Here is a 24,427-nt window from a genome sequence, read left to right as displayed (position 1 = left end):
ATGAGGCTTGGAGGGGTTTGAGTACCACAGTAACTTTATAGTCCCAGGCTCTGTATCTGATTATCAGTTGTCTATGTGCTACTAGTTCTGTTTTGTAATGAAGAAGCCTAATGGTATTTCTTATTGCCAACGGATAGGGAAGCATCAATCTGATAACAATTTTTATTGTAAACAAAAATAACACATAACATACCTTTTCTGTATATCTCATTTGATATTTTAACCCTTGATGTTGCAGAAGTAAGGCTGCTTCTCGCTTTTGCACAGTCCCCGGTATAATTTTCTGTTCTGAATAGACTAGTTCACAAACATCTGAATGGAACAGAAGTTAAAATGTCAATTAAACAATTAGAATATATTTCTTAAAGGGTTGTGCAGTCTAACAGGACAAATCTGCAGTTACTTTGTAACTGTAGACTTGTGAAAATTCACATACTGCGCACTGTGATGATTCTTCGAATGTTAGCGTCAGGAACAAAGGTCATGTGAACACAAATATGCAATATGCATACTCCTAGCTAGAATCCGACAAGACCGTTTCCAGCCTCAAGCAATGCATTGAGTGCGCGGGAAACAGTTTAGTTAGATTCTGGATGGGAGTATGCATATTGCGTATTTGTGGTCACGTAACACCGCACTGACAACTGGAGAATGTTCAGAGCATGCAGTGCTCACTATGTGAGGCTTCACAAGTCTGCAGTCGCACAGATTTTAGACTGCAAAACCCCTTTAAGCAAATTTCAGACTTCTGAAATTAATTATCTGAGTTCAGACCATGATGTGCAGACTAGGTAACACAAACCCACATAGGAAACCATTAGTGGACTGACATGAGGACCAAAAGTCCAGTGAATAGATCTCAGACACAACATTAGAATGGGACCCTCCAAAATATGCCAAAAGAAACTATGGAGCAACAATGTCCAATTTGATATTAAAAAGGTATGAATTTATTCAAATAAACAATTTTTGAATGCAATTACAGTACATACAGCTCTGGCAAAAATTAAAAGACCACTGTAAAATGTTCAGTTTGTCTGATTTTTTCTCTTTATAGGTATATTATTGAGTAAAATGTAAATTGTTCTTTTATTCTATAAACTTCTGACAACATGTCTCCGACGTTCCAAGCAATACATTTTGTATTTTTTTTTCTGACAAAGAAAAATAGTCAAAATAAAAAAACAACAACAGTGCTTTCAGACCTTAAATAATGCAAAAAAACAAGTTCATAATCATTTAGTAACAACAATACTAATGTGTTAACTCAGGAAGAGTTCAGAAATCAATATTTTGTGGAATAACCATGATTTTTATTCACAGCTTTCATGTATCTTGGCATGCTTTCCACCAGTCTTTCACACTGCTTTTGGGTGACCTTATGCCACTCCTGGTACAAAAATGTAAGCAGTTCTTTGTTTGATGGCTTGTGACTATCCATCATCTTCCTGATTACATTCCAGAGGTTTTCAATGGGGTTCAGGTCTGGAGATTGGGCTGCCCATGACAGGGTTTTGATGTGGTGGCCTCTTAATTTTTGCCAGAGCTGTATTTTGGATAAAAAAAACAAACCAACAGCATCAACAAAATCTATCTCTGGTACTCAAAGAGTAATATTGAAAAGGTCAATATAACAGATTCCTAAAAGGAAAATAAGTCAGCTGATCAATGTTGTATATCTCTGATTAACTCCTTTTCGACATCGGGCGTAATAGTACGCCGAAGTCGGTATCCCTCCCTTTGACCACATCTTTCCGGGGACATGTCAGTTGTTTTGAACAGCTGACATGTGCCCACAATAGCCGCGGGTAAAATCACGATCCACCTGCGGCTATTAACTAGTTAAATACAGCTGTAAAACGCTGACAGTGGTATTTAAATGGCGCTTCTGGCAATCGCGCTGGAAATACACACACCGGTGACCCACATCACGTGATTGCGGGTCACTGGTGTGTCGGCATGACAACCCGAGGTCTCCTGGAGACCTCTATGGTTGTCAGTGCCGATTTGCTGTGAGCACCACCCAGTGGTCGGCCCTCATTGTAAGTCAGCAATTCTACTACATAGAGGCGATCTGACCATCTCCTCTATGTAGCAGAGCCAATCGGGCTATGCCAGCTTCTAGTCTCCTATGGAGACTATTGAAGCATGGCAAAAGTAAAAAAAATGTGTTTAAAAATATAAAAAAATATAAAAGTTCAAATCACCCCCCTTTCGCCTCATTCAAAATAAAACAATAAAAATATAAAATCAAACATACACAGATTCGATATTAGCGCATTCAGAATCGCCCGATCTATCAACAAAAAAGGATTAACCTGATCGCTAAATGGCGTAGGGAGAAAAAGTCAAAACCCCAGAATTACGTTTTTTTGGTTGCCACGACATTGCATTAAAATGCAACAACGGGCGATCAAAAGATCGTATATGCACGAAAATTGTATAACTAAAAAAGTCAGCTCGGGACGCAAAAAATAAGCCCTCACCCAACCCGAGATCACAGAAAATGGAAGCACTTTTTTTTTTCTTTTTTAGCATCGTTTGTAATTTTTTTTCACCACTTAGATAAAAAAAAACCCTAGACATATTTGATATCTATGAACTTGTAATGACTGACCTGGGGAATCATAAAGGCAGGTCAGTTTTAGCATTTAGTGAACCTAGAAAAAAAGCCAAACAAAAAACAAGTGCGGGGTTGCACTTTTTTTTGCAATTTCACCGCACTTGGATTTTTTTTCCCATTTTCTAGTACATAACATGGTAAAACCGATGGTGTTGTTCAAAAGTACAAATCATCCCACAAAAGATAAGCCTGCACATGGCCATATTGACGGAAAAATAAAAAAGTTATGGCTCTGGAAAGGAGGGGAGCGAAAAACAGAAAGACAAAACCGAAAAAGCTCCGGGGGTTAAGGGGTAAAAAGGATTGTCTGTATTGAGACAACGCTTTAAATTAAAGCTTTTTTGCTTATCCTATCTTGTCCTATATATGTAATGACCCTTTAATCTTGTTTAATTCCAAATGTCCAAAATAATTAAACTGATGTAAAAACAATATAAAAATTACCTTCTGTACTGTCAGTGCTGGAATCCGAGACAATTGCTTTGATGATGGGACCAGACACCATTTTAACAATTTTTTGACTATTGACAGTTTTTAGATGATAGAGCCCCGGCTTATCTGATATAAAAAAAAATAAATAAAGTAAGTCATGGGTAGATAAAAGTTATCTAGTTGAATATTATATGATATGATATACAATCAGTTGCTTTATGTTTAAAGTGGTTGTCCACTTTATTTTAACAAATGTATTTGGGACATGACTTAGTAGTACTTGCTGACATATACTGTACATATTACTGGTTCTCCTCTAACAATTGTTATTGTGCCCTTCCTAACAGGACATTGCGGGTGTTTCCTGCGCCCTGATTGGCTAACCGCAATGTGCACACATAAAGCTAAGGGAAAAAAATGACTGTTTACAAGAACGCCTCGCCTCTGAGCTCTGCAAACCCCCTCCCCTCCCCACTTGCCAAACGCTCATGATACACCACCATTATCGTTGCTAACGGGCTGGAAATACTTTTGTGGCAACACAAATATTTTCCCGCACTTTTTGCCAAATGTTACCGATTTTATAAAATTTTGCTTGTGTTTCCGATCACGAATCCGAATGTGTCATATTCGTGCCGAATTTATGTTTGGTGATCGTTTTCGTTCATCAATAGACATCACTACAATTCTGCTTGATGCATGTAAATTAACCTACTGGTATTGATTTAATGGTGTGCCTCGAAAGGCTGCTGTTAGCGTGTAAAATTGTGTTACCTGGCAACGGTTTAAAAAAAGTAGAAGTAGAAAGTAGAAATCAATTTAACACACATGACGTCTAATTGTAGAATGTTTACCCACAATATCCTCACCCGTCCCCTGCAGACTGTGAACCCTTGCAGGCAGGGTCCTCCCTCCTTCTGTTCCTGTTAGTACCTTGTTTTTTGCTCATGTTTAATGTACTTATTTGTATTTGCCCCTTTTCACATGTAAAGTGCCATGGAATAAATGGCGCCATAAAAATGTATAATAATAATAATAATAATTTTGGAAAGGTGCCAACAATTTTGTCCGGCCCATTTTTCCGATTTTGTGTGGAATTATGTCCAATTTGCTTTTATTTGTTTTTTTTTCAATATACACAAAGGAAATAAACATGGTACAATAAAACATGTGAAATGACAATTTTCTGGGAGAAATACTTAATTTTCTGGAACAATTTCAAAGGTACAAACACTTTCGGCCATATCTGTATATATAGAGTGTTGAATGAATGATGAGTATTCAATTTAGGGAGCAGAAACAGCACTCCCTCCTCCTGTCCTAGCATTTTTGTGATCTCCAGGTACCGGGAGGGAGCAGGAGCTGCCGGGTTTCAGCAGGCACATATAAACTTAGTGCACAGTCCCGAATTTAGGTCTACACCTTGCAGTCTGCTGAATGTTCCTCACTGCCACCTGTCAGGGTAGAAAAAAAATGGTAAATGGGTTTAAATTGGGGTGTGATTAGAGACGTGGCCAAAATTTGCCTCAGCGCACATAGCGTACCGCATGATCTGTACCTCTTTCTGTTCTTCAAAAGTTGGGAGGGATGTCCTTACAAGTGACCCCATTTTGAAAACCACAAAGAAAGTTACTTATGGCTGCAATAAGGCTTTTGAGCCCACATATTGAGGAAGGATTTTAATTCAAAATAATGGTAAAACCCCTTTTTTTTTTTTTAAAAAAGTGTCCTTTTTATGACAGATTTGTCATATAGTGATTAGCAGATTTTTGCTTATGCAGAGTGTACAAACAAAGCTGCCGACCAGTGGTGTGGGTGATGCTAATGTATTCATCGGTGGGTTTAGTGTTCATTTGAAAAACAATGTTTTATTTAGCAAGAAATAATGAGATTATTCTCTTGATCCCAAGAGAAGAAGTATGCAGTATACTTCTCATAAAATAAATATAAATATCAATTTCTATTTACAAAGGTGATTTGCCCCCAGTAAATAGGACTATGTCATGCTGACAAAGCAGAACTGGCAGTTTATTTTGGTATTTAGCAAGAACTGGAACAAAGAACTGCAAACATGAGCATGTTCTCAGGATAAAACAGAACTTCAGGAAAAGTGTACTTATTTTTTTATTAACATGTCTGGTTGTACAATGTATATACAGCCCAATTAGTCGCTACACGAGGGACAATGTGGAAAGTGTCCCTGCCTGGCAAAACAACTCATCCCTTACAGCAGTGGTCCCCAACCTTTCTGACCTTGAGAGCCACATTTAGCTTAGAGAAATGGTCGCGAGCCACATTCAGCACTGAGAGAGGGTCGCGAGCCACATCTAGCTCCCACCCCCTTCAAAGTAGTGTCAACCAAAGCCCCCATTACAGGTATAATGATAACCAAAGCTTTTGCACAGAAATCACTCCAAAGCAGTATATACCCACAATACCCCCATTCACTATTCTCCCATCAAGGACTCCCAACACACTGTCACATCCAGCTTTAACCCCTTTCTGCCAGCTGACGGCGCTCAAAGTACACCTGGATTTCTGCTACATAGAGGTGATCTGTACTTCACCTCTATGTAGCAGAGGCGATCGTGTAGTGCATGCTTCTAGCCTCCTATGGAGGCTATTGAAGCATGCCAAAATTAAAAAAAAAAAAAGTGTTTAAAAATATAAAAAAATAAAAAATGTATAAAAGTTCAAATCACCCCCCTTTCACCCCAATCAAAATAAAACAATTAAAAAAAAATCAAACATACACATATTTGGTATCGCCACGTTCAGAATCGCCCGATCTATCAATAAAAACAAAGGATTAACCTGACCGCTAAATGGCGTAGCGAGAAAAAAAATCAAAACGCCAAAATTACGTTTTTTTGGTCGCCACAACATTGCATTAAAATGCAATAACGGGTGATCAAAAGAATGTATCTGCACCAAAATGGTATCATTAAAAATGTCAGCTCGGCACGCAAAAAATAAGCCATCACCTGACCCCAGATCACAAAAATTGGAGACGCTACGGGTATCGGAAAATCGCACAATTTTTTTTTTTTTGCAAACTTTGGAATTTTTTTTCACCACTTAGACAAAAAATAACCTAGACATGTTAGGAGTCTATGAACTCATAATGACCTGGAGAATCATAATGGCAGGTTAGTTTTAGCATTTGGTGAACCTAGCAAAAAAGCCAAACAAAAAACAAGTGTGAGATTGCACTTTTTTTGCAATTTCATCACACTTGGAATTTTTTTCCCGTTTTCTGTTACACGGCATGGTAAAACCAATGGTATTGTTCAAAATGACATCTCGTCTCGCAAAAAATAAGCCCTCACATGGCCATATTGACGGAAAAATAAAAAAGTTATGGCTCTGGGAAGGAAGGGAGCGAAAAACGAAAACGAAAAAACGGAAAAAGCTCCGGGGCTGAAGGGGTTAAGCACCTCCTCTAACAGGTTGTACCATCCTCTAGCGTACCATACCTAAAACATCTCTAAACCCCTAAGACCAGTAAATATGCATCCAGATCTGCACTTCAGTGCAGGGCTGCTCACAAAATTAATAATTTTGAGATGTGCTCTTCAGTCTTCATACCTGTTTGCTAGACCTGGAGCTAAGGCACCAAGCTGGTAGACAGTCGCAAGCCACAATTCATGGGACAGCAAGCCACATGTGGCTCCTGAGCTACAGGTTGGGGACCCCAGCCTTACAGCAATTCAAGAGGGTGTGACAAAGTCACAGGTAAAGTGCTGGAGGGGAGATATATTTCACCACGAACGTCGTCAGTGATATAAAACCCTGAGTTTTTCCTCTAGCACAATAAGTGTTGTGAGGGTTAAGCTAAGGGCTCATTTCCACTTGCAAGAGAAAAAACGGTCTGTAATCTGGACCGAAAAAACGGATGTAGCTTATGCGATTGTTATGCGAGTGCAATGCGATTTTTACTCGCACCATCTGTTTTACATCCGTATGACATCCGTATGCAATCCGTTTTTTTTCTCTGCAACTATTTTTATACAGTCATTTACAGGACCATTTACAGTGTTCTATGCCACAGAATGGTAATGTATCCGTAAAAAACGGACGGAATACGGATGGTCCGTATTCCATGCGTTTTTTTTCACGCACCCATTGACTTGCATTGGCGAGTCTCGTCCGAGACTCGCAGCAAATCGCAGCATGCAAATGAAAAGACACCTATTGAATAACATTGGTCTGAGTGCAATCCGATTTTTATCGGATTGCACTCGTCCGTTTTCCTCGCAAGTGGATACGAGCCCTAAGTTGCATAATGGGCTGGCTTTTATGTGGACATCCATAGAGTGGGTAAGAGGATGTTCACCTTATCTCCATTTGCATAGCCGGCACCGCCGTCTGCTGACATGAGCTGTGTGGTGTCACAGTGTGACATCCCTGCCGGCCATCACTGCATGGCTTCCCATTTCCCATCTTACTCAACACTCCAGACCATGCTGTGAGTTCTGTCCTATGACAGCTCCTTGCTGTGAGCCTCATGTCCTTGCTTGCTGCATACTTCCTGGCTGTATGCTTAGGGCGGCGGCCCCGGCACAGGTTGTGTATACTCTCCTAATATGTCCCCAGCCTAGTGCTATGAGGCATCAGGTACTTAAGGCATCTCCACCCACTGGCTGTTATGATCTGGTGGCCTAAGAGCAGCATGAGATGTACTCTGGAGAAGGTGGTACCTGTACTGACCGCAGACCCTGAACTTAACACCGCAACTAGAAGTAGCCGTGGAATGTACCTAGCGCTCCCTAGACATCTCGACACAGCCGGAGGACTAATTACCCCTAGAGATAGAAAAGGGAAAACTATCTTGCCTCAGAGAAAATTCCAAAGGATAGGCAGCCCCCCACAAATATTGACTGTGAGAGGAGAGGGAAAAAACATACACAGACTGAAATGAGAATTTAGCAAGGAGGCCACTTCTAGCTAAATAGAAAGGATAGGACAGAGTACTATGCGGTCAGTATTAAAACACTAAAACATATCCACCACAGAAAATACAGAATCTCCACAGCTAACTAAAGATATGGAGGGTATATCTGCATCTCCAGAGATACCAGCTTGGCTAAAAAATTCCTTATACAGACCAAGCTGGACAAGACAAAACATAGAAAAGAACTGAACAATAAGACCACAGCATGTGGACAGCAAAATCAAGGCCAGAACTTATCTTTGTTGAAAAGAACTGCAAAGCAGAAAAGACCAGGCAGGGATGTGAATCCTCCAGGAACAATGGACAACTGGCACTGACTAAAGGGTGAAGCAAGACTAAATAGCCCAGTCCAAATTGCAAAAAGTGAACACACCTGATAAATGCTGTGATTCAGAGACAGCAGCGCTACCACTTACAACCCCCGGAGGGAGCCCAAGAGCAGAATTCACAATAGTACCCCCCCCCCTTGAGGAGGGGTCACCGAACCCTCACCAGAGCCCCCAGGCCGATCCGGATGAGCCAAATGAAAAGCACGAACCAAATCATCAGCATGAACATCGGAGGCAACAACCCAAGAATTATCCTCCTGGCCATAACCCTTCCATTTGACAAGATACAGAAGCCTCCGACTCGAAAAACGAGAATCCAAAATCTTCTCAACCACATACTCCAACTCCCCATCAATCAACACCGGGGCAGGAGGATCAACAGAGGGAACAACAGGCACCACATATTTCAGCAACAAAGATCTATGAAAAACATTATGGATGGAAAAAGAGGCTAGAAGGGCCAAACGAAAAGACACTGGATTGATAATCTCAGAAATCCTATAAGGGCCAATAAACCGAGGCTTAAACTTAGTGGAAGAAACCTTCATAGGGACATGACGGGAAGACAACCAGACCAAATCCCCAACCCGAAGCCGGGAACCAACACAGCGACGACGGTTAGCAAAACACTGAGCTCCCTCCTGAGACAACACCAAATTGTCAACAACATGAACCCAAATTTGATGCAACCTGTCAACCACAGAGTCCACCCCAGGACAATCAGAAGACTCAACCTGCCCTGAAGAAAAACGAGGATGAAAACCAGAGTTACAAAAGAAGGGTGAAACCAAGGTAGCAGAACTAGCCCGATTATTAAGGGCAAACTCGGCCAATGGCAAGAAAGCCACCCAATGTTCCTGATCAGCAGACACAAAGCATCTCAAATAAGTTTCCAAAGTCTGATTAGTTCGCTCGGTTTGGCCATTTGTCTGAGGATGAAATGCGGAAGAAAAAGACAAATCAATGCCCAGCCTAGCACAAAAGGCTCGCCGAAACCTAGAAACAAACTGGGAACCTCTGTCGGACACAATATTCTCCAGAATACCATGCAAACGAACCACATGCTGAAAAAACAATGGAACCAAATCAGAAGAGGAAGGCAACTTAGGCAAAGGCACCAAATGAACCATCATAGAAAACCGGTCACAAACCACCCAGATAACTGACATCCTCTGGGAAACCGGAAGGTCTGAAATAAAATCCATAGAAATATGCGTCCAAGGCCTCTCAGGTACCGGCAAAGGCAAAAGCAACCCACTAGCGCAGGAACAACAAGGCTTAGCCCACGCACAAGTCCCACAGGACTGCACAAAAGAACGCACATCCCGCGACAAAGAAGGCCACCAAAAAGACCTACCAACCAAATCTCTGGTACCAAAAATACCAGGATGACCAGCCAACACAGAACAATGAACCGCCGAAATCACCCTACTAGTCCATTTATCAGGAACGAACAGTTTCCCCACTGGACAGCGGTCAGGTTTGTCAGCCTGAAATTCCTGAAGGACCCATCGTAGATCAGGGGAGATGGCAGAAAGAACCACCCCTTCCTTTAGAATGCCGACCGGTTCAAGGACCTCCGGAGAATCAGGCAAAAAGCTCCTAGAGAGGGCATCAGCTTTAATATTCTTAGAACCCGGAAGATACGAGACCACGAAATCAAAACGGGAGAAAAACAAAGACCATCGAGCCTGTCTAGGATTCAGCCGCTTGGCAGACTCGAGGTAAATCAGATTTTTATGATCGGTCAAAACCACAATGCGATGATGGGCTCCCTCAAGCCAATGTCGCCATTCCTCGAACGCCCACTTCATAGCCAACAATTCCCGATTGCCGACATCATAATTACGTTCAGTAGGCGAAAACTTTCGGGAAAAGAAGGCACATGGTTTCATCAAGGAACCATCAGAATTCCTCTGAGACAAAACGGCCCCTGCCCCAATCTCAAAAGCGTCAACCTCAACCTGAAATGGAAGAGTAACATCTGGCTGACGCAACACTGGAGCGGAAGTAAATCGGCGTTTAAGCTCCTGAAAGGCAGAGACAGCCGCAGAGGACCAATTCGTCACATTAGCGCCCTTTTTCGTCAAATCGGTCAAGGGTTTAACCACACTGGAGAAGTTAGCAATGAAACGGCGATAAAAATTAGCAAAGCCCAAACATTTCTGAAGACTCTTCACGGACGTGGGCTGAATCCAATCATGAATGGCCTGAACCTTAACCGGATCCATCTCTATAGATGAGGGAGAAAAAATAAAGCCCAAAAAAGAAACCTTCTGCACTCCAAAAAGACACTTAGACCCCTTCACAAACAAAGCATTGTCACGAAGGATCTGAAAAACCATCCTGACCTGTTTCACATGAGACTCCCAATTATCGGAAAAAATCAAAATGTCATCCAAATATACAATCATGAATTTATCAAGATAATTCCGGAAGATATCATGCATGAAGGACTGAAAAACAGATGGAGCATTAGAGAGCCCGAAGGGCATCACAAGGTATTCAAAATGGCCCTCGGGCGTATTAAACGCAGTTTTCCATTCGTCACCCTGCTTAATACGAATAAGATTATATGCCCCTAGAAGGTCAATCTTAGTAAACCAACTACCCCCTTAATCCTAGCAAACAAATCAGAAAGCAAAGGCAAAGGGTATTGAAATTTGACCGTGATCTTATTCAAGAGGCGATAATCAATACAAGGTCTCAAGGAGCCATCCTTCTTGGCAACAAAACAAAATCCCGCTCCCAATGGTGAAGAAGATGGCCGAATATGCCCTTTCTCCAAAGACTCCTTAATATAACTCCGCATAGCGGTATGTTCAGGCACCGACAGGTTGAAAAGTCGGCCCTTAGGAAACTTACAACCTGGAATCAAGTCAATAGCACAATCACAGTCCCTATGCGATGGAAGGGAACTGGACTTGGGCTCACCGAACACATCCTGAAAATCAGACAAGAACTCTGGAATTTCAGAAGGGGGGAAGAGGAGATTGACATCAAAGGAACGTCACCATGAACTCCCTGACAACCCCAACTAGTCACAGACATAGATTTCCAATCCAACACCGGATTATGTACCTGCAACCATGGAAAACCCAGCACAATAGCATCATGCAAATTATGCAACACCAAAAAGCGACAATCCTCCCGATGGGCTGGCTGTTGTGAAATTGGATTTTGGGCTCCCCCGGTGGCCACTGGTGGAATTGAACTGGTGTGCATCATCCTCTCTGTTCACCTGTTTCCATCAGGATGTGGGAGTCGCTATTTAGCCTTGCTCCTCTGTCACTTCCATGCCGGTCAACATTGTAATCAGAAGCCTTTCTGTGCATGTTCCTGCTGCTAGACAACTCCCAGCTAAGTTGGACTTAGTCCTTGTTTGTTTTTGCATTTTGTTCCAGTTTACAGCTGTAGTTTCGTTTCTGTGTCTGGAAAGCTCTTGTGATCTGAAATTGCCACTCTGATGTTATGAGTTAATACTAGAGTCTTAAAGTAATTTCAGGATGGTATTTTGATAGGGTTTTCAGCTGACCATGAAAGTGACCTTTCTGTCTTCCTGCTATCTAGTAAGCGGACCTCAATTTTGCTAAACCTATTTTCATACTACGTTTGTCATTTCATCTAAAATCACCGCCAATATTTGTGGGGGCCTCTGTCTGCCTTTCGGGGAAATTTCTCTAGAGGTGAGCCAGGACTATATTTTCCTCTGCCAGGATTAGTTAGTCCTCCGGCCGGCGCTGGGCGTCTAGGGATAAAACGCAGGCTACGCTACCCGGCTACTGTTAGTTGTGCGGCAGGTTTAGTTCATGGTCAGTTTAGTTTCCATCCTTCCAAGAGCTAGTTCTTATGTTTGCTGGGCTATGTTCTCTTGCCATTGAGAACCATAACAGTTTGACCGGCCTAAAAGGGTTAAATTAATTGACAGAGAAAGGAGAGAAAAGAGAAGTCTGCTGAAGATTTTTTTTTTTTTCTCAGTTCTGAGTGTGCTTGTAATTGAATCTCTTGCTAGTCTGCCTATATTGCAGCCTTTCTCTCTCTCTCTCCTTCTAATCCTGGAATGGCTCTGTGTTCACCTGTTTAAAATGGATATTCAGAGTTTAGCTGCAGGTTTGAATAATCTCACCACGAAAGTTCAAAACTTACAAGATTTTGTTGTTCATGTTCCTATATCTGAACCTAGAATTCCTTTGCCTGAATTTTTCTCGGGGAATAGATCTTGCTTTCAAAATTTCAAAAATAATTGCAAGTTGTTTTTGTCCCTGAAATCTCGCTCTGCTGGAGATCCTGCTCAGCAGGTCAGGATTGTGATTTCTTTGCTCCGGGGCGACCCTCAGGATTGGGCTTTTGCATTGGCTCCAGGGGATCCTGCGTTGCTCAATGTGGATGCGTTTTTTCTGGCCTTGGGGTTGCTTTATGAGGAACCTCAGTTAGAACTTCAGGCGGAAAAGGCCTTGATGTCCCTATCTCAGGGGCAAGATGAAGCTGAAATATACTGCCAGAAATTCCGTAAATGGGCTGTGCTTACTCAGTGGAATGAGTGCGCCCTGGCGGCGAATTTCAGAGAGGGTCTCTCTGATGCCATTAAGGATGTTATGGTGGGGTTCCCTGTGCCTGCGGGTCTGAATGAGTCCATGACAATGGCTATCCAGATCGATAGGCGTCTGCGGGAGCGCAAACCTGTGCACCATTTGGCGGTGTCTACTGAGAAGACGCCAGAGAATATGCAATGTGATAGAATTCTGTCCAGAAGTGAACGGCAGAATTTTAGACGAAAAAATGGGTTGTGCTTCTATTGCGGTGATTCAACTCATGTTATATCAGCATGCTCTAAGCGTACTAAGAAGCTTGATAAGTCTGTTTCAATTGGCACTTTACAGTCTAAGTTTATTCTATCTGTGACCCTGATTTGTTCTTTATCATCTATTACCGCGGATGCCTATGTCGACTCTGGCGCCGCTTTGAGTCTTATGGATTGGTCCTTTGCCAAACGCTGTGGGTATGATTTGGAGCCTCTTGAAACTCCTATACCCCTGAAGGGGATTGACTCCACCCCATTGGCTAGCAATAAACCACAATACTGGACACAAGTAACTATGCGGATTAATCCGGATCACCAGGAGATTATTCGCTTTCTTGTGCTGTATAACCTACATGATGTGTTGGTGCTTGGATTGCCATGGCTGCAATCTCATAACCCAGTCCTTGACTGGAAAGCTATGTCTGTGTTAAGCTGGGGATGTAAGGGGACGCATGGGGACGTACCTGTGGTTTCCATTTCATCATCTATTCCCTCTGAGATTCCTGAATTCTTGACTGAATATCGTGACGTTTTTGAAGAACCTAAGCTTGGTTCATTACCTCCGCACCGGGAGTGCGATTGTGCCATAGATTTGATTCCGGGTAGTAAATACCCTAAGGGTCGTTTATTTAATCTGTCTGTGCCTGAACATGCTGCTATGCGAGAATATATAAAGGAGTCCTTGGAAAAGGGACATATTCGTCCTTCGTCATCTCCCTTAGGAGCCGTTTTTTTCTTTGTGGCTAAGAAAGATGGCTCTTTGAGGCCGTGCATTGATTATCGGCTTTTGAATAAAATCACGGTTAAATATCAATATCCGTTGCCACTGCTGACTGATTTGTTTGCTCGCATAAAGGGGGCCAAGTGGTTCTCTAAGATAGATCTTCGTGGGGCGTATAATTTGGTGCGAATTAAGCAGGGGGATGAGTGGAAAACCGCATTTAATACGCCCGAGGGCCACTTTGAGTATTTGGTGATGCCTTTTGGTCTTTCAAATGCCCCTTCAGTCTTTCAGTCCTTTATGCATGACATTTTCCGTGATTATTTGGATAAATTTATGATTGTGTATCTGGATGATATTTTGATTTTTTCGGATGACTGGGACTCTCATGTCCAGCAGGTCAGGAGGGTTTTTCAGGTTTTGCGGTCTAATTCCTTGTGTGTGAAGGGTTCTAAGTGCGTTTTTGGGGTTCAAAAGATTTCCTTTTTGGGATATATTTTTTCCCCCTCTTCCATCGAGATGGATCCTGTCAAGGTTCAGGTTTTTTGTGATTGGACGCAACCCTCTTCTCTTAAGAGTCTTCAGAAATTTTTGGGCTTTGCTAACTTTTATCGTCGATTTATTGCTGGTTTTTCTGATGTTGTTAAACCATTGACTGATTTGACTAAGAAGGGTGCTGATGCTGCTGATTGGTCCCCTGCTGCTGTGGAGGCCTTTCGGGAGCTTAAGCGCCGCTTTTCTTCCGCCCCTGTGTTGCGTCAGCCTGATGTTGCTCTTCCTTTTCAGGTTGAGGTCGACGCTTCTGAAATCGGAGCTGGGGCGGTTTTGTCGCAGAGAAGTTCCGATTGCTCCGTGATGAGACCTTGTGCTTTTTTCTCGCGTAAATTTTCGCCCGCCGAGTGGAATTATGATGTTGGGAATCGGGAGCTTTTGGCCATGAAGTGGGCTTTTGAGGAGTGGCGTCATTGGCTTGAGGGGGCTAGACATCAGGTGGTGGTATTGACTGACCACAAAAATCTAATTTATCTTGAGTCCGCCAGACGCCTGAATCCTAGACAGGCGCGCTGGTCGTTGTTTTTCTCTCGGTTTAATTTTGTGGTGTCCTACCTGCCGGTTTCTAAGAATGTTAAGGCGGATGCCCTTTCTAGGAGTTTTGAGCCTGACTCCCCTGGTAATTCTGAACCTACAGGTATCCTTAAGGATGGAGTGATATTGTCTGCCGTTTCTCCAGACCTGCGGCGGGCCTTGCAGGAGTTTCAGGCGGATAGACCTGATCATTGCCCACCTGGTAGACTGTTTGTTCCTGATGATTGGACCAGTAAAGTCATTTCTGAGGTTCATTCTTCTGCGTTGGCAGGTCATCCTGGAATCTTTGGTACCAGGGATTTGGTGGCAAGGTCCTTCTGGTGGCCTTCCCTGTCTCGAGATGTGCGAGGCTTCGTGCAGTCTTGTGACGTTTGTGCTCGGGCCAAGCCTTGTTGTTCTCGGGCTAGTGGATTGTTGTTGCCCTTGCCTATCCCGAAGAGGCCCTGGACGCACATCTCGATGGATTTTATTTCGGATCTTCCTGTTTCTCAGAAGATGTCTGTCATCTGGGTGGTGTGTGATCGTTTCTCTAAGATGGTCCATTTGGTTCCCCTGCCTAAGTTGCCTTCTTCTTCCGAGTTGGTTCCTCTGTTTTTTCAAAATGTGGTCCGTTTGCATGGTATTCCGGAGAATATCGTTTCTGACAGAGGTACCCAATTCGTGTCTAGATTTTGGCGAGCATTCTGTGCTAGGATGGGCATAGATTTGTCTTTCTCGTCTGCTTTCCATCCTCAGACTAATGGCCAGACCGAGCGGACGAATCAGACCTTGGAGACATATTTGAGGTGTTTTGTGTCTGCAGATCAGGATGATTGGGTTGCTTTTTTGCCTTTAGCGGAGTTTGCCCTCAATAATCGGGCCAGCTCTGCCACCTTGGTGTCTCCCTTTTTCTGTAATTCGGGGTTTCATCCTCGATTTTCTTCTGGTCAGGTGGAATCTTCGGATTGTCCTGGAGTGGATGCTGTGGTGGAGAGGTTGCATCAGATTTGGGGGCAGGTAGTGGACAATTTGAAGTTGTCCCAGGAGAAGACTCAGTTTTTTGCCAACCGCCGGCGTCGGGTTGGTCCTCGGCTTTGTGTTGGGGACTTGGTGTGGTTGTCTTCTCGTTTTGTCCCTATGAGGGTTTCTTCTCCCAAGTTTAAGCCTCGGTTCATCGGCCCGTACAAGATATTGGAGATTCTTAACCCTGTGTCCTTCCGTTTGGACCTCCCTGCATCTTTTTCTATTCATAATGTTTTTCATCGGTCATTATTGCGCAGGTATGAGGTACCGGTTGTGCCTTCCGTTGAGCCTCCTGCTCCGGTGTTGGTTGAGGGCGAGTTGGAGTACGTTGTGGAAAAAATCTTGGACTCCCGTGTTTCCAGACGGAAACTCCAGTATCTGGTCAAATGGAAGGGATACGGTCAGGAGGATAATTCTTGGGTGACTGCCTCTGATGTTCATGCCTCCGATTTGGTCCGTGCCTTTCATAGGGCTCATCCTGATCGCCCTGGTGGTTCTGGTGAGGGTTCGGTGCCCCCTCCTTGAGGGGGGGGTACTGTTGTGAAATTGGATTTTGGGCTCCCCCGGTGGCCACTGGTGGAATTGAACTGGTGTGCATCATCCTCTCTGTTCACCTGTTTCCATCAGGATGTGGGAGTCGCTATTTAGCCTTGCTCCTCTGTCACTTCCATGCCGGTCAACATTGTAATCAGAAGCCTTTCTGTGCATGTTCCTGCTGCTAGACAACTCCCAGCTAAGTTGGACTTAGTCCTTGTTTGTTTTTGCATTTTGTTCCAGTTCACAGCTGTAGTTTCGTTTCTGTGTCTGGAAAGCTCTTGTGATCTGAAATTGCCACTCTGATGTTATGAGTTAATACTAGAGTCTTAAAGTAATTTCAGGATGGTATTTTGATAGGGTTTTCAGCTGACCATGAAAGTGACCTTTCTGTCTTCCTGCTATCTAGTAAGCGGACCTCAATTTTGCTAAACCTATTTTCATACTACGTTTGTCATTTCATCTAAAATCACCGCCAATATTTGTGGGGGCCTCTGTCTGCCTTTCGGGGAAATTTCTCTAGAGGTGAGCCAGGACTATATTTTCCTCTGCCAGGATTAGTTAGTCCTCCGGCCGGCGCTGGGCGTCTAGGGATAAAACGCAGGCTACGCTACCCGGCTACTGTTAGTTGTGCGGCAGGTTTAGTTCATGGTCAGTTTAGTTTCCATCCTTCCAAGAGCTAGTTCTTATGTTTGCTGGGCTATGTTCTCTTGCCATTGAGAACCATAACAGCTGGCACCATGCACATGGTCACCTGTGTCCAAAACTGGGGTTTATTTTTAGCCAAAGGTGTAGCATCAATGCCCCTTAAAGGAATAGGGCTCTCCAAAGACTGCAAGGGGAAACCACAACGTCTAGCGAATTCAAAGTCCATTAAATTCAAAGCGGCGCCAGAATCTACAAATGCCATAACAGAAAATGACGACAATGAGCAGATCAATGTCACAGATAACAGAAATTTAGGTTGTACGGTACCAATGGTAACTGAACTAGCGATTCTCTTAATACGCTTAGGGCAGACCGAAATGACATGAGAAGCATCGCCACAGTAAAAACACAACCCATTCTGACGTCTGAATCCCCGTTGTTCAGCTCCAGACAGAATCCTATCGCACTGCATAGGCTCAGGTATCTGTTGTGAATTCCGCTCTTGGGCTCTCTCCGGTGGTTGTAAGTAGCACTTTTGTGAATTCTGCTCTTGCGCTCCCTCCTGTGGTTTTGAGTGGTATAGCTGCTTCTTGGAGTTAGCATCAGCAGCTGCTTCCACTGATAGTCTTTCTGGCTCGGCTATTTTAGTCTGGCCTTATCCCTCAATCAATGCCAGTTGTCAATTGTTCCTGCTTGGAGCCACTGCTCTTTTGGATTTCCCTGACACTCTGTCCAGTTCAGCAAAGATAAGTCCTTGCTTGTCCTTTTGCAGTCCACTTGTTGTGGACTTTATTGTTCAGCACATTCTATGTTTTGCTCATTTGTCCAGCTTATCAGTATGGATCTATTCAGCTAAGCTGGAAGCTCTGGGCTGCAGATTTTGCCCTCCACACCTTTAGTCAGGTGTGGAGATTTTTGCATATCTCTGCGGTGGACTTTTTCTAGTTTTTATTACTGACCGCACAGTGTTCTTTCCTGTACTATCTATCTAGCTAGAAGTGGCCTCCTTTGCTAAATCTTGTTTCATACTACGTATGTCATTTCCTTCTCCTCTCACAGTCAATATTTGTGGGGGGCTGTCCTATCCTTTGGGGATCTTCTCTGAGGCAAGATAGCTTTCCTATTCCTACCTTTAGGGGTAGCTAGTTCTCCGGCTGTGACGAGGTGTCCAGGGAGTGACAGGAACATCCTACGGCTACTGCTAGTGTTGTGTTAAGATCAGGAACTGCGGTCTGTATAGTTACCACCTGCTCAGAGCTAGTCGCATGTCGCTCCTAAATTACCAGTCCATAACAGGTATCTGCTCTGAGGACAACGCCACAGCGTGCACAACTCTGCGCTCACGCAGGCGCCGATCAATCTGAATGGCCAGAGACATAGAATTGCTCAGACCAATAGGCGTGGGAAACCCCACCATAACATCTTTAACAGATTCAGAAAGACCCTTTCTGAAAATTGCTGCCAAAGCATCCTCATTCCATTTAGTCAGCACAGACCATTTTCTAAATTTCTGACAATACAATTCTGCCGCTTCTTGACCCTGAAACAGGGTCAACAAGGTCTTCTCAGCATGATCCACAGAATTTGGTTCATCATATAATAACCCTAGAGCCTGAAAGAAGGCTTCTACATTAAGCAAGGCAGGATTCCCAGATTCCAGGGAAAATGCCCAATCCTGAGGATCGCCACGCAGCAGGGAGATGACTATTTTAACCTGCTGAATGGGATCACCAGAAGAACGAGGTTTCAGAGCAAAAAACTGTTTACAGTTATTTTTAAAACTCAAAAATTTAGACCTGTCCCCAAAAAATAACTCAGGAGTAGGAATCTTAGGCTCTAAAACCGGAGTCTGAACAATATAATCGGAAATACCCTGTACCCTAGCAGCTAGTTGGTCTACACGAGAAGCTAATCCCTGAACATCCATGCTAGCACACAGCTCCTCAGTCACCCAGAGGAAAGGAGGGAAGGAAAGACAAAACAGACTGCAGAAAAAAAAATGGCTCAGGACTTTTCTTCCCTTCTTCTGAGATGCATTTAACTCATTGTTGGCCAGTTGTACTGTTATAATCCAGTGACCCTGGAGCCGCATGAGACTATCTCTGGAGTAGGTGGTACCTGTACTGACCGCAATCCTAATACTGACACCGCAACTAGAAGTAGCCGTGGGATGTACCTAACCAGGCCTAGACACCTCGACACAGCCGGAGGACTAAATACCCCTAAAGATGGAAATGGGAAATCCTATCTTGCCTCAGAGCAGAGCCCCAAAGGATAGGCAGCCCCCCACAAATATTGACTGTGAGTTTAAGAGGAAATACGTACACAGGCAGAAAAAACAGAGTTTAGCAAAAGAGGCCCTTCTAGCTAGATAGAAAGGATAGGACAGAATTCTAAGCGGTCAGTATTAAAACACTAGAAAATTCCACAGCAGAAAATACTATATACTACATCTAACTATAGACATAGGATGTATATCTGCATCTCCAGAGAAACCAGCATGACAGAAAAATTCAAACAAGTCAAGCTGGAAAAAAACACAATAGATTGCACTGCACATAAAAGCCCACTGCATGCGTGCTACAGAGAACCAAAACAAGGCACTTATCTTAGCTGAAATGACAGCAGGGCAGTGGAGCCAGACAGAGATGCAATCCCTCCAAGATACAATGGACAACTGGCAGGGATTGATGGATCCTACAAACCTAAATACCTAATAGAGCTGCAATAAGCAGAAACACCTGCCCTGGCCTATAATCCAGAGACCACTGCACTACCACTCACAACCACCGGAGGGAGCCCAAGAGCAGAATTCACAACAGGACTCCCAGACTATGAGAAATAAGATTATCTGCTCTTATGAGACTAAGATAGATCTTTTTGGTGATAATTCTAAGCGGTATGTGTGGAGAAAACCAGGCACTGCTCATCACCTGCCCAATACCCTTCCTACAGTGAAACATGGTGGTGGCAGCATCATGCTATGGGGAGTTTTTCAGATGAAGGGAAAGGACGACAGGTTGCCATTGAATGAAACATGAATGCGGCCAAGTACAGAGATATCCTTGATGAAAACGTCTTCCAGAGTGCTCTGGACCTCAGACTTTGCCGAAGGTACGCCTTCCAACAAGACAATGACCCTAAGCACACAGCTAAAATAACAAAGGAGTGGCTTCAAAACAACTCTGTGACCCTTCTTGACTGGCCCAGCCAGAGCCCTGACCTAAACCCAATTGAGCATCTCTGGAGAGACCTGAATATGGCTGTCTACCAACGTTCACCATCCAACCTGATGGAACTGGACAGGATCTGCAAGGAAGAATGGCAGAGGATCCCCAAATCCAGGTGTGAAAAACTTGTTGCATCATTCCCAAGAAGACTCATGGCTGTACTAGCTCAAAAGGGTGCTTCTACTCAATACTGAGCAAAGGGTCTGAATACTTATGACCATGTGATATTTCAGTTTTTCTTTTTTAATAAATTTGCAAAAATTACTACATTTCTGCTTTTTTTTCAGTCAAGATGGGGTTCAGAATGTACGCTAATGAGAAAAAAAAGAACTTTTTTGAATTTACCAAATGGCTGCAATGAAACAAAGAGTGAAAAATTTAAAGGGGTCTGAATACTTTCCGTACCCACTGTATATACTGTATATATATATATATATATATATATATATATATATATATATATATATATATATATTATATCATGGTATACACATATATACACACTTCCTTGTTCACCCACTTCGCTGCTTGAAAAAGGTTCACTGCAACCAAAATGTCACCACGGCACATGAGTTAAAGTCCTGTTCCTTTTGGTAACTATTTGAGTGCTGCCTGCATTTTCTATACATTTTTGCAAAAGTCAGATGTTTGCCTGGGAGGCTCTGCACCCACCACTTATTTTTGTATAGTGTGTTATTCCAATCTCTCTTTCTCTCGAGTAGTAATAGTACATGTAAATAAAATATAGTACTGAAATAACATTATTTTTATCAAAAAAGCATAACAGCCATCCCGCCATGACAAGGTGTACAAAATCGAGACAGTACCTAACTTATATACATATATGATTAAAAGGTTGATTTTTGTGGACATACTTTCTCAGATAGCAAAGCTGCAATTGCTGATGTTGGGAAGCCACGTCAATCATTACCAATTACGGTATCTTCATTATTGTACACAAAGATCATCATCGATCATCTGTTTAGTATGAATTATAATTACAATCTGGAAGTAACACTTACACTGCATCTTCCTGTGTCTGTTAGCCTGGAATTTGTCCTGGTAGCGATGGAAACAACCACAAGTCTTCCTTCTGCAGTGTAAAACTGTAAATCATTTACATTCTAGTCAGAACTGCAACTGTCAACAGCAGAGCTGCAAAGTGGAGTATAGCATAAGCCATATTAGATACTTACTATATTGCCTGTGAAACACCCAGAAATATAGCCGGGAGCCCCCAGTATCTCTGACTGCAGCTGACAAGGTGGCTAGAGCTCTGGTCTTTATGTAACCACAGGAGAGAGCTTTATTACCACAGAATCCACAAACTCCGCCTCACTTCCTTTTTTCCTTTGTAGTACTCAAAATTATTTTACTTGTTTAACCAGTTCTTGCATGAATTATTTTAAGTAAGATATAAGAATGTTTGGTTACCATGATAAGCTGTAGAAATGAAAAAAATTCAGATTAAAGTGGTACTTCTAGAAAAATGAAAATACACTTATTGGCCAGAGTGAAGGTTACTATCCCAAACCCAAAGTCTTAGGGTATGTGCACACGTTGCGGATTCCATTGCGGATTTTTCTGCGTGTATTCTGCAGAATCTGCAGGTAAAATGACCTGCGTTTTACCTGAGGATTTCCTGCGGGTTTTCTGTGGATTTTGTGCAGATTTTCTGCAGATTTCACCTGCGTTTTTACACCTGTGGATTCCTATAATGGAGTAGGTGTAAAAACGCTGCAGATTCCGCACAAAGAATTGACATGCTGCCAAAAATAAACTGCTGCATTTCTGCGCAAAATTTTCCTCAGCATGTGCACAGCGGTTTTTGTTTTCCATAGGTGTACATGGTACTGCACACCGCATGGAAAACTGCTGCGGATCCACAGGGCCAAATCTGCTGCAGATCCGCAGCCAAATCCGCAACGTGTGCACATGCCCTTACAGTGGGGGAAAAAAAGTATTTAGTCACACACCAATTGTGCAAGTTCTCACCCTTAAAAAAGATGAGAGAGGTCTGCAATTGACATCATAGGTAGACCACAACTATAGGAGTCAAAATGAGAAAACAAATCACCTTGTCTGGTTTGGCAAGATTTATTTAGCAAATTATGGTGAAAAATAAGTATTTGGTCACCTAAAAATATGCAAGCTTCTGGCTCTCATAGACCTGTAACTTCTTCTTTAAGAGGCTCCTCTGTTCTCCACTCATTAGCTGTAGTAATGGCACCTGTTTGAACTTGCTATCACTATAAAAGACACGTGTCCACAACCTCAAACAGTCAAACTCCAAACTCCATTATGGTGAAGAGAGCTGTTGAAGGATACCAATAACAAAATTGTAGCTGGGAAGACTGAATCTGCAATAGGCTGAACTGGATGGACAAATGTATTTTTTGGCCTTGCTAACTATGCTGCTATGTTAATAAAGTATATTAAAAAAAATTGTACACCTGTTATTTTTCCTTTAAATATGCATTTTGAGACGCTTTTTGCTGTCCCATTGCTTCACATGCAACTCACACAGAAAGTATTTGGGCTGTAGACATCACTAAAGTAGAGGGGTGTCAAATAATGCTGATTTCCAGCTTGAGAAGTGTCTGTTAAAGGGCTCGCTCACATGAGCGTATCCATCGGACGAGTGCTATCTGATGTTTTATCGGAGAGCACTCGGACCAATGTTATTTAATGGGGCAATGTTATTCAGCGGATTTGTTCTCATCACGATCAGGCATGAGAAACAACATCGCAGCATGCTGTGATTTGCAACGCAAATTGGATGCCTCGTACTCATTCAAGTCTATGGGTGTGTGGAAATCATCGGTCTGCACTCAGACTCACAGAATAGCGAAGATGGAGACATTTTGTTCTCCATTTTCTCATTTGTGCTACGATTTTCTCATTTAAGAGAATTGGATCACAATAAGCTGATACTCAGAGTCAACTCGGATCAGAGTTTGATCCAAGTATAATTTACCTAACTGTTCCGATTCGTGTGACAATAGCCTAAATGTCAGGAATTACCGTTCCTGGAGCACATAATTTCTTAACTTTGTGTCCCCACATGGATCCAGAAATGGTCTCCCCTGTAATGAACTCATTCATTACAACCCATTGTCTCAAGTTTCTCCAAAGATACTTTGGGTTCTCCTACTAGTGCCACCAATTCACCTAAAATTTATCCAGAGCAGTGTTTCACCCATGCAACATTTCAGCTTAAACCATTAAACTTTAGCTTCAAGGTGTAATCTGAATTGTTGCACTGGTGGTGAATAAATGGAGCGCCCCCACTGCCGCAGGGCCGAGGGGTACCCGGTACCGGGCCTCTCTGTCTCGGTTCTGGGATTGTCACGGTGGCTAGACCCGGTCCGTGACCCTGCTGAGGGGCGTCCAGTGAAAGTTGAGAATGATGTGGTGTTGTGCAGGTCGCGGTGAATAACGAGGACACCAGGTTGCAGTCTCTTTACCTCTTTACTGAAGGCTTCAGGATCCTCAATCCGGAGTACGGTTAACAGGGCTGTCTGAGACCGGCCGGTCGGATGACACTTCCAGAGTTCCCTTTGCAGGTGGAAATCTGTGCCTACCTTCTAGCGCTTGTGTGTTGTAGTCCTTCCCTGCTTAGCACCACGGGATAGTCCTCACAACTGTTGTGTCTGTTTCTGAAGTTCCCTCACAACTGATTCTGATGTTCTTCTCCGTACCCCAGATGATATGTCTAGGACGCACCCGTATGACGGGTAGGCCTGGAGTTCTTCCGGGACCCTAGAGTCACCCCTCTCCAACTGTTGCCCCCTATGTCTGCTTAGGTCATTTGGGTGAGACAGCCTGCCTATAACTGACTGTCCTGCCGTAGATTTGAAGTAAGGCCTGGAGCTCAATACTTCCTCGGCGTTTCCGGCCACCAGCTACGCGCCTCAGTAGGATGTTGCCTCGGTCTTACAGCACGACTCCTCCTGGTGTTATCTCCTTGTTGCGTTGATCTCGTTTCTCACTCTTCACAATAAGCCTCGCTTCTTGTCCTTTCTTGGGGTACTGCCACAATGAAGTGCAGGCGCGGTCCCATAACG

The 24,427-nt window shown here is 43.3% G+C and overlaps 1 protein-coding gene across 2 annotated transcripts in view; it reads right to left on the bottom strand.

Moving 5' to 3' along the window:
- Positions 1–21,672, bottom strand: part of LOC143762310 (uncharacterized) — a 167,526-nt gene extending 145,854 nt beyond the window's left edge. The window contains exons 1-4 of one of the 2 annotated variants that reach the window (XM_077249181.1): positions 21,557–21,672; positions 21,383–21,466; positions 3,068–3,181; positions 194–312 (exon numbers count right to left, since the gene is read on the bottom strand). In XM_077249181.1, the coding sequence (XP_077105296.1) occupies positions 194–312; positions 3,068–3,181; positions 21,383–21,389 (240 nt within the window). In that variant the 5' untranslated portion in view covers positions 21,390–21,466; positions 21,557–21,672. The remainder of the gene's footprint in view (positions 1–193; positions 313–3,067; positions 3,182–21,382; positions 21,467–21,556) is intronic. The other variant, XM_077249180.1, reaches the window with a different exon arrangement.
- Between the last annotated feature and the right edge of the window lie 2,755 nt (positions 21,673–24,427).

This window comes from Ranitomeya variabilis, chromosome 1, assembly GCF_051348905.1.
Source record: "Ranitomeya variabilis isolate aRanVar5 chromosome 1, aRanVar5.hap1, whole genome shotgun sequence".
Classification (NCBI taxonomy): domain Eukaryota; kingdom Metazoa; phylum Chordata; class Amphibia; order Anura; family Dendrobatidae; genus Ranitomeya; species Ranitomeya variabilis.
Note: the sequence above shows the minus strand (reverse complement) of the source record. Positions and strands in the feature narration are given on the sequence as shown.